Raw genomic sequence first — 11,456 nt, forward strand, 5'->3', positions numbered from 1 at the left:
CGGTTCCATCCAGGTGAGACTGAGCTCGTTGCAGCAGGTAGATGATGGCATCGTCCACTCCCACATGAGGCTGGTACGCAAATTGCAGCGGGTCCAGTGAAGATTTCACCAGCAGCCTGAGGTTAGATGTTAGTTAGTTAGTAGGACTAGTTATTAGTTAGTTAGTTGTATAAATAGTTAGTAGTAGTAGTATGAGAGTTAGTAATATTTATTTAGTAGCGTGAATATTTAGTAGTTGTTAGTAGCAGTAGGATCAATAGTGAGTAAGAGTAAGTTTGTAGCATAATGAGTTAGTGAATATATTTTATTTTCCTGTTGTTTATTGGTCATTGGTTAAAGGCCTTAACAAGCTATCAACCCTCCTGACAAATCACCTCTGCTCCTTAAATTTCTGCTCATCGTATTCATGCATTAAAAGGTTAGAATGTGAAGGAATGTGAGCTGGTAGGTAGACAACCAGTTTGTCCAATCAGCGTAGATTTAGTGGTTGCAGAGGCAAGACTGTTGGTCCGGTGAAGATGAGACGAAGAGGGGGAGGAAGATGATTAAGGACAGATGAGAGACTGATGATAGGAGCTGACAGCCTGCACTTCTCCTCTTCATCAGCTGTTAATTTTATAGGAGACACACACAGAGACTGGACAAACTCACTGCTGATTCTTGGCTCCAGGCACACACATACACACACACACACACACACACACACACACACACACACACACACACACACACACACACACACACACACACGTTTCCAGGTGTGTGTGTGTGTGTGTGTGTGTGTGTGTGTGTGTGTGTGTGTGTGTGTGTATGTATGTGTGTATATGTGAGTGTCTGTCTGTGTGTGTGTGTGTATATGTGTGTGTATGTATGTGTGTGTGTATGTATGTGTGTGTGTGTGTGTGTGTGTGTGTGTGTGTGTGTGTGTGTGTGTGTGTGTGTGAGACATGAACCAAGACATGAACCTTTTCTCCTCCACGTCAGCCAGCAGAGAAGTGAGTTCCTGTTCGTTTCTAATTGTGACACAATGAAGACACACGGAGACTCACAGGAAGAAGACGCGGTCAGAGCTGCAACTGATGCAACGTTCATGAACTCTTCAGAGATTTGATAGAAAAATTCATGTAGTTCTGCATTTATAGGACCGAAAACTAAAGAATAAAGAAGTCCAGAAAGGAGATGAAGCTCAAAAAAACGGATGAGACAAATGTAATTAATGTTTTAAACAGAATTGTACTTTGTGTATTGTTTTAATAAAAAATTACTTCATGAAGTCACCAGAGTCTGAAACCACGTCTGCATTCTGAGAACGATGTTAAAACAACAACCTGGGAGGAGTTGAGATTTATTTTAGTAAAGTGTGTATTTTTGACTTTTGGAGGACTACATCCAGCTGGATCACTTGAACTAAAGTGAAGTATAATCTTTAAATACTCTTCTCTGCTAAAGTTTATTATTACATCTGCTGTTTTAGGATATCTAGACTGCTAAAGCTTGGATGGTTTTTGGTAGCTGGAATTGTTTGTAATTGGATTCTTGTTTTCACTCAAGTAACTGTGAGTCAAAGAGAACAAGTTTAGAGTTAAACTTCTGGTCTTTATTTCAATTCTATTAAGGACTAAGTTGTATTTGACTTTCCACCAGTTTGAGGTAAAAAGACTCTCTGAGACAAGTTGGGACAAAATCTAGAGACTGTGTGAAAGTTTTCTTTGTTTTCTTTGTTTAGTAATCAGTGGTGAGTTTCTATTGCCGCCCATTTGTAACACCTGGTGACGGGAGGTCTAACGAGCAGGAGGTGTGGTCTAACGAGCAGGAGGTGTGGTCTGACCAGCTGTAGCCAACCCTGCTGTAAAACCAGGAAGTGTTTGAAGTGTCAGCTTCAGCGTCAGCGAGGACTCGTCGTATGAAACTGACAACCTGACCACATCAACAGACTCTGGACCTGTCCGTCACAACATTCACTCCCTCTCTCCCTCCTCCCTCCCTCCTCTCTGTCCTCCTCCTCTCTGTCCTCCTCGTCTCTCCTCTCCTCTCTCCTCTCCTCTTTCTCTGCAGCCAAAAGCTCCTTCTACCAAACCAGAATTCAATCCTCATTTTCCAACCCCAAAAAGCTATTCTCCATCTTCTCCAACCTCCCCCTCCATCCTTCCATCAAGCCACTTTGTCAACTACTTCACTAAAAAGATAGATGACATACACTCCTCATTTTATAATCCATCTTCTATAACTACATGTCCATCATCTTCATCCCCTTCACTTTCCTCTTTCACCTCCACGTCTCCCAATCAAGTTGTTACCTTGGTAACCTCCACCCCCCCTCCCCATCCCATCTCACATTCTCCAGTCTATTGCTCCAGACCTTCTTCCTTTTCTCTCCATCTCATCAACTCTTCTCTGTCAACGGTCTGTTTCCTGAACTCTCTGAAGGAGAGTGAACCCTCTCCTGAAGAAACCCCCCTCAACCCGTCTGAAGTAAACAACTACAGACCGTCTCTCTTCTTCCCTTTCTTTCCAAAACTCTGGAGCGAGCTATCTTGAACAATGTGAGGGAGGTGTGGACCGGTATGAAGGAGATTACTGGGTTCAAGGGGAGAGAGAGACAACCAGGGGGAACCTGGAGAGGAACAACCAGGGGGAACCTGGAGAGGAACAATCAGGGGGAACCTGGAGAGGAACAATGAGCTAAACTGTTTCTTCAACAGGTTTAGTTCACCACCCTCATCTGTCTCCTCCACACCTTACACCTCCCAAACACCTCTGCTGCCTTCCACCTCTCCCCCCCGGTGAGCTGCATGGACACAGAGCCCTCAACTCCAAAGGGCTCTTCCTCCATCGACGCCATGACCCTCCCCCCCCTAGGTCCTACAACACCTCTTCAACCTGAGCCTGAAGCAGGAGGAAGTCCCGGTGCTGTGGAAGACGTCCTGCCTGGTTCCAGTCCCTAAGAAGACGACTCCATCCGGCCTCAACGACTACCGACCGGTTGCCCTCACATCTCATGTGATGAAGGTGCTGGAGAGGCTGGTCTTGGCCCACCTCAGGCTGCTGGTGAAATCTTCTCTGGACCCTCTGCAATTTGCGTACCAGCCTCATGTGGGAGTGGACGACGCCATCATCTACCTGCTGCAACGAGCTCAGTCTCACCTGGATGGAACCGGTGAATCTGTGAGAATCACTTTCTTTGATTTCTCCAGTGCATTCAACACCATCCAACCACTGCTACTGAGTGAGAAGCTGCAGGTGGTGGTGGGGCGGGGGGAGGAGGGGGTAGGCTATCTCCTGCTGATGACTCTGCAGTGGTCGGTGTATAAGGGATGGAAAGGAGGAGGAGTCAGTCACAAAACACAACCTGTAACACAACCTGTAGCACAACCCGGTAACACAACCTAGTAACAACCCGGTAACACAACCTGTAACACAACCTGGTAACACAACCCGGTAACACAACCTGGTAACACAACTTGGTAACAGCCTGTAACACAACCTGGTAACACAACCCGGTAACACAACCTGTAGCACAACCCGGTAACACAACCTAGTAACAACCCGGTAACACAACCTGTAACACAACCTGGTAACACAACCCGGTAACACAACCTGCAACACAACTTGGTAACAGCCTGTAACACAACCCGGTAACACAACCTAGTAACAACCCGGTAACACAACCTGTAACACAACCTGGTAACACAACCCGGTAACACAACCTGCAACACAACTTGGTAACAGCCTGTAACACAACCCGATAACACAACCTGGTAACACAACCTAACAACGCAACCTGTTTTTATCACCTTCCAGAACCTTGACAATAGAGCTGGAGTGTTTCATGCTGCACACCTGAGTTTCCCTGCGGAGGTCAACACTCACCGCGCACCAGCAGGCGTCCGAACAGGTTGTGTTCGCTGGTCGTGGTGTTGCAGTTCCAGCGGTGGCTGCTGAACTGGTGCTGACAGTCTGAGATCCAGTCCTTCATCCCGGCCCCGATGACCTGCATCACTCTGGGGTGCTGCCGGCACAGCTGGCGCTGTTTGCTCACCAGACCGGGGATGTTGTCGCACATCACCTGGGAGCCCAGGGTGCCCATGTACCTGCAGAGAGGAGGGAAACCAGAAAACAGCTGGTAACATCTTGCTGTTCTGGAATCACTGACTGAGGAAGGATGAGTGTGAAATATAACAGAGTTCATGTTGATTTTTTTTATTATACTCTATTAATCCCCAAGGGGAAATTATTTCACTACAGCAGCATCCCAAGGGGGAGCTGCTGCAACAGGCTGCCACAAACAGGGCGCCAACCAACCAAACTGAAGTGCATGTTTTTGGGTGATGGGAGGAAGCCGGAGAACCCGGAGAGAATCCACGCAAGCACAGGGAGAACATGCAAACTCCACACAGAAAGGCCCAGGACCGGATTCGAACCAGGAACCTTTTTACTGTGAGGCGACAATGCTAACCACTGCACCACCGTGCCGCCCTAAATGCAGAACTGCTGCACGAACAGAAGAGTGTCCGAACCAGCTGGAACCAGATACACCACAGCTCTGTGGGGTCACAGAACATTTGAATTATGGAACTTATATGAAAAAACCAAAAACATGGAATAAAATGATAATAAAATAAGTAATAAAAAGGAAGTTTCTGTTGAAACTCTCCTCTCTCTCCTCCCTGCAGAACCAGGTGACTGACAGGATGTTCTTTAATGTTACAGACAGACAGCAGCACTGACCACGTCTCTGTCCAAACAGCATCTCACTAGAACACAATATGACGGGAGGAATGTGGAAACAGGACCTTTACAAATATGAATTAGAGATTGAAGAGAAAGACAGCAAATCAGGAGAAATGAAATGATATCAAATGACTGAAAACGTATCTGTCCAAATATTCAGTCTTCAATAAGCTGCAAAAATACAGTTATGAAACACATGGAGGGAATTTAGTGGCTCAGTCTAAGACAGATTTCTCATTAAACACGAAGTTATGAAACAGGTTGAAGAAGACATTTTCTCTAATATTATCTATAATAATCAAACATTAGAGAAAATACTCCACAAACTATTATACACAAATTACGTGCATGTTCTCTGTGCCAGTTCAAGAAGAGAGTCCCGTACGGGGTTTACAGAAAAACAAACAAACAAACACTAATGTGCTCACCACCAGGACGCGTCGAGCTCGGCCGTCAAACAGCAGATTGCTAGAGATAAATAAAAACATATTAACTTGGCAATAAATTCATATTAACCGAACTTTATGGAGCTGGACGCGTTTTCAAGACAGAAAACATCAGGGAAGTCTTGAGTCTTGAAATCTCCGCATGAAGAACGTTTGAAAAGTATGTTTGAGGTCGGAGGAGGTTCTGACTGGAGGAGCCGGGAAGAGTCTCCGAGTCTGCACGGTGCTGAAGAGCTTCTGAGACAATTCATAGATGATGAGCAGGGAGGGCGGGGGGGCTCAGGTCCAGATTAAAGACAGAACCGGTGGTTCTGAGATCATGATTGTGTAGAAGACAGTAAGTGTGCACCATGAAGGACCATCATCACAGAATCACATCTTCTTATTAATAAACCAGTTATTTATAAACCAGTTATTAATAAACCGGTTATTAATAACTGGTTCAACGTTGTCGGACTGATTCAGCAGCAGAGTATTTGACGTTCTGTTATTTCACAGCCTTCAACAAACCCTCCGTCTCACCGATGGATCCTGGTCCTGGTCCTAGTCCTGGTCCTGGTCCTGGTCCCGGTGCTGCTGCTGGTTCTGGTTCTCCGGAGCACCTGAATGTGTTCGTTTCTATCGGATTATGCGAGTGTGTTTGAAGTCTCTCTGAGCTCTGCAAACTGTCACACGCTGTTTCCTACCTCCGATCACCGTGGAAGAAAAGCATAAAATAACACGCAAGTTCAAACCTTATGTTGTAATATTAATCCAGTTTAATGGGAGTCATTGTTCACTGCTTTACTGAATCACATCAAGGTCCCTGAACACACCACGAGGAGTACAGTAAGGCCCTGAACACACCACGAGGAGGGTTGATGTCCAGAATAACTGATAATCACTGAAAACTGCTTCCCAGCTGTGATTCTGATGTTTATATCTTTTACTCTAAACTAAACAGGCTGCAGCTCCGTTCTCATCAGGATGATGTCAATCTGGGAAAAATCTAGATTTAGTATCTTGTCAAAAAAAAAAATCCAGACACAGAAACATGATCCTCAAAAGAAGCTTTAACCATCACTTAAACTCTTAAAACATAAAAAAAAAAAAAAAAAAAAAAAAAAAAAAAAAACCGACAATATCATTCAACGTAAAAAGATGAGTCAAAGAAAACTGGAAAATAAAAAGACTCTTCAAACACTTCAATAACAGAAACATTTTTATCTTCCAACGATGAGCTGCAATCATCAAACTAAAGAACGATGAACACACATCGTCACCGTCTGCTAGGACGTATTCCCGCTGGCTGCTCTGCAGAGGAGGAGGAGGAATGAGGCACCGAGCGCGCTCAGACCCACTCCGGTCAGGACCCGAGTCGTCCAGCGGCTGTCAGAACCGAGCTGAGGAGGCTGACAGCTGTCTCCGGCTTGGTCCATCTGAGGGAGGACAAGTCAGAGACATGAGAGGAAACACACCAATCCAAAGGGAAGGAGACGACCTCATGCAGGACGTGGAGGGGTCACAGGTCCTGTTAACCTGACCCGGTCCTGAACCTGACCTGGTCCTGAACCGGTCCCAGTCCTGAACCTGAACCTGACCCGGTCCTGAACCTGAACCGGTCCCAGTCCTGAACCGGTCCTGACCAGTTAAAGGGTGAGAAATATCCGCTCTGTTTCTGGTGGGAGTCAAAGGCAGCATGTCAGGTCCCATCAGACAAACCTGAGTCACCAGAACCTCTCTGGGACCGCGACCCATCTCCACCGGCCCGGCGGTCCCAGAGCATGGCGTAGTGATGTGGGGGCGTGGCGTGTCGTGGCGATGTGATGGCGCGATGTGGTGATGTGGCGTGTCGTGGTGATGTGGTGACGTGGTGGCGTGGCGTGTCGTGGTGATGTGGTGGCGCGATGTGGTGATGTGGTGGCGCGATGTGGTGATGTGGTGATGTGGTGACGTGGCGCGATGTGGTGGCGTGGCGTATCATGGTGATGTGGTGGCGCAATGTGATGATGTGGTGGCGTGGCGTGTCGTGGTGATGTGGTGGCGTGGTGTGTCGTGGTGATGTGGTGGCGTGTCGTGGTGATGTGGTGGCGTGGCGTGTCGTGGTGATGTGGTGGCGTGGTGTGTCGTGGTGATGTGGTGGCGTGTCGTGGTGATGTGGTGGCGCGATGTGGTGATGTGGTGGCGTGGCGTGTCGTGGTGATGTGGTGGCGTGGCGTGTTGTGGTGATGTGGTGGCATGGCGTGGTGATGTGGTGGTGTGGCATGTCGTGGTGATGTGGTGGCGTGGCGTGGTGATGTGGTGGTGTGGCATGTCGTGGTGGCGCGATGTGGTGATGTGGTGGCGTGTCGTGGTGATGTGGTGGCGTGGCGTGTCGTGGTGATGTGGTGGCGTGGCGTGGTGATGTGGTGGCGCGATGTGGTGATGTGGTGGCGTGGCGATGTGGTGGTGTGGCATGTTGTGGTGGTGCGATGTGGTGTCGTGGTGATGTGGTGGCGTGGCGTGGTGACGCGATGTGATGTGGTGGCGTGGTGATGTGGTGGCGCGATGTGGTGATTTGGTGGCGTGGCGTGGTGGCGTAGTGATGTGGGGGCGTGGCGTGTCGTGGCGATGTGATGGCGCGATGTGGTGATGTGGCGTGTCGTGGTGATGTGGTGACGTGGTGGCGTGGCGTGGCGTGGTGATGTGGTGGCGCGATGTGGTGATGTGGTGGCGCGATGTGGTGATGTGGTGATGTGGTGACGTGGCGCGATGTGGTGGCGTGGCGTATCATGGTGATGTGGTGGCGCAATGTGATGATGTGGTGGCGTGGCGTGTCGTGGTGATGTGGTGGCGTGGTGTGTCGTGGTGATGTGGTGGCGTGTCGTGGTGATGTGGTGGCGTGGCGTGTCGTGGTGATGTGGTGGCGTGGTGTGTCGTGGTGATGTGGTGGCGTGTCGTGGTGATGTGGTGGCGCGATGTGGTGATGTGGTGGCGTGGCGTGTCGTGGTGATGTGGTGGCGTGGCGTGTCGTGGTGATGTGGTGGCATGGCGTGGTGATGTGGTGGTGTGGCATGTCGTGGTGATGTGGTGGCGTGGCGTGGTGATGTGGTGGTGTGGCATGTCGTGGTGGCGCGATGTGGTGATGTGGTGGCGTGTCGTGGTGATGTGGTGGCGTGGCGTGTCGTGGTGATGTGGTGGCGTGGCGTGGTGATGTGGTGGCGCGATGTGGTGATGTGGTGGCGTGGCATGGTGATGTGGTGGCGTGGCGATGTGGTGGTGTGGCATGTTGTGGTGGTGCGATGTGGTGTCGTGGTGATGTGGTGGCGTGGCGTGGTGACGCGATGTGATGTGGTGGCGTGGTGATGTGGTGGCGCGATGTGGTGATGTGGTGGCGTGGCGTGGTGGCGTGGTGATGTGGTGGCGTGGCGTGTCGTGATGATGTCGTGGCGTGGTGATGTGGTGGCGTGGCATGTCGTGGTGGCACGATGTGGTGATGTGGTGGCGTGGCGTGTCGTGGTGATGTGGTGGCGCGATGTGGTGATGTGGTGGCGCGATGTGGTGATGTGGTGGCGTGGCGTGTCGTGGTGATGTGGTGGCGTGGTGGCGCGATGTGGTGATGTGGTGGCGTGGCACGATGTGGTGGCGTGGCACGATGTGGTGGCGTGATGTGGTGATGTGGTGATGTGGTGGCGTGGCGCGATGTGGTGGCGTGGTGATGTGGTGGCGCGATGTGGTAGCGTGGCGTGGTGATGTGGTGGCGCGATGTGGTGATGTGGTGGCGTGGCGTGGTGGCGTGGCGATGTGGTGGTGTGGCATGTTGTGGTGGTGCGATGTGGTGATGTGGTGGCGTGGCGCGATGTGGTGGCGTGGTGATGTGGTGATGTGGTGGCGTGGCATGTCGTGGTGTCGTGGCACAATGTGGTGGTGTGGTGGCATGGCATGTCGTGGTGTCGTGGCACGATGTGGTGGCATGGCGTAGTGGCGTGGTGGCACGGCGTGGTGATGTGGTGGCGCAGCGATATGGTGATGTGGCGATGTCACTTGCTCCTCTGATTCCAGCAGGATGAGGAAGGAACCAAAAGTGTTCCTTTCTCATCGTTTCCTGAGTTTACTAAAACAGTAACTCTTCATTATTGTGCTCCCAGACTTCCTCCAGCTCTGCTGATTCCTTCTGTGGCTCAAACTGTTGAAACCAGCTGAGATTTTAGTCTCAATGCTGTTCTAGAAACATCTGAGGTTTGTTTTCAAAGTTGGACCAAGTGTGGGAGAGCCTGTGTGTGTGGGAGGGTCAGATTCCTGTTTGACACCTGGGGACCGCCTCCTGGTGTTACTGAAACACACACCTCCACGTGTTCCTCACAACACCCCTCTCTGGCCATCAGCCCCACCCTCCCGTGTTAAGCTCCCTCACCCCGTCCCCCCACCTCCTCGTCTGTGTGCTGACAGCTTGATGTCACAGCGTGCTGACTTCTGAGCTGTGAGGAGTCAGGAACAACTCTCCCCTCTTCACACACACACACACACACACACACACACACACACACACACACACACACACACACACACACCACACACACACACACACACACCAGCCCTCCTACCTGTTGCAGCTCACCAATACAGTCCATCCGGAAAGTATTCAAAGCGCTTCACTTTTTACACATTTTGTTATGTTACAGCTTTATTCCAAAATGGATTAAATTCATTTTTTTCCTCAAAATTCGACACTCAATATCCCATAACGACAAAGTGAAAATAGTTTGTTTAAAATTTTTGCAAATCTATTAAAAATAAAGAACAAAAATATAACACATATATAAGTATTCACAGCCTTTGCTCAATACTTTGTTGAAGCACCTTTGGCAGAAATTACAGCCTCAAGTCTTTTTTTGAGTATGATGCTATAAGCTTGGCTGCTATTCTTGGGCAGTTTCTCCGATTCTTCTTTGCAGGACCTCTGAAGCTCCATCAGGTTGGATGGGGAGCGTCGGTGCTCAGACATCTTCAGATCTCCCCAGAGATGTTCAATCGGGTTCAAGTCTGGGTTCTGCCTGGGACACTCAAAGACATTCACAGAGTTGTCCCGAAGACACTCCTTTGTTATCTTGGCTGTGTGCTTCGGGTCGTTGTCCTGTTGGAAGATGAACCTTTGCCCCAGTCTGAGGTCCAGAGTGCTCTGGAGAAGGTTTTCATCAAGGATGTCTCTGTACATTGCTGCATTCATCTTTCCCTCCATCCTGACTAGTCTCCCAGTTCCTGCTGCTGAAAAACATCCATGCTGCCACCACCATGCTTCACCGTAGAGATGGTGTTGGTCAGGTGATGAGCGGTGCCTGGTTTCCTCCAAACATGATGCTCGGCATTCAGGCCAAAGAGTTCAATCTTTGTTTCATCAGACCAGAGAATTTAGTTTCTCATGGTCTGACAGTCCTTCAGGTGCCTTTTGGTAAACTCCAGGTGGGCTGTCATGAGCCTTTTACTGAGGAGTGTCTTCCGTCTGGTCACTCTACCATACAGGCCTGCAGCCTTTTACTGAGGAGTGTCTTCCGTCTGGTCACTCTACCATACAGGCCTGCTTGGTGGAGTGCTGCAGAGATGGGTGTCCTTCTGGAAGGTTCTCCTCTCTTCACAGAGCAACGTTGGAGCTCTGTCAGAGTGACCATCGGGTTCTTGGTCACCTCCCTGACTAAGGCTCTTCTCCCCCGATCGCTCAGTTTGGCCGGGCAGCCGACTCTAGGAAGAGTCCTGGTGGTTCAAACTTCTTCCATTTACAGATGATGGAGGCCACTGTGCTCATTGGGACCTTCAATGCTGCAGAAATGTTTCTGTACTCTTCCCCAGATCTGAGCCTCCATACAATCCTGTCGGAGGTCTACAAATGATTCCTTGGACTTCATGGCTTGGTTTGTGCTCTGACATGTCAACTGTGGGACCTTATATAGACGGTGTATGTCTTTCCAAATCATGTCCAATCAACTGAATTTACCAGGTGGACTCCAATCAAGTTGTAGAAACATCTGAAGGATGATCAGTGGAAACAGGAAGCACCTGAGCTCAATTTTGAGTGTCATGGCAAAGGCTGTGAATACTTAAGTCCATGTGATTTTTTTTATTTTTTTATTTTTAATAGATTTGCAAAAATTTCAAAAATATTTATTTCACTTTGTCGTTATGGGGTATTGTGTGTAGAATTTTGAGGGAAAAAATGAATTTAATCCATTTTGGAATAAATCAGTAATATAACAAAATGTGGAAAAAGTGAAGCGCTGTGAATCCTTTCCGGATGCACACAGTGTGTTGTTGAGAGTGTGTGCGTGT

The 11,456-nt window shown here is 49.2% G+C and overlaps 1 protein-coding gene across 1 annotated transcript in view; it reads right to left on the reverse strand.

The window, feature by feature from the left end:
* Positions 1–5,987: 5,987 nt before the first annotated feature.
* The window catches only part of asz1 (ankyrin repeat, SAM and basic leucine zipper domain containing 1), a 27,680-nt gene continuing 22,211 nt past the window's right edge, over positions 5,988–11,456 (reverse strand). The window contains exon 13 of the mRNA XM_069144005.1: positions 5,988–6,595. Within this exon, the coding sequence (XP_069000106.1) occupies positions 6,446–6,595 (150 nt within the window). The 3' untranslated portion in view covers positions 5,988–6,445. The remainder of the gene's footprint in view (positions 6,596–11,456) is intronic.

This window comes from Embiotoca jacksoni, unplaced genomic scaffold (assembly GCF_022577435.1).
Source record: "Embiotoca jacksoni isolate LCO1_2020_lvr unplaced genomic scaffold, fEmbJac1.0.p SCAF_119, whole genome shotgun sequence".
NCBI classification, from domain to species: Eukaryota; Metazoa; Chordata; class Actinopteri; family Embiotocidae; genus Embiotoca; species Embiotoca jacksoni.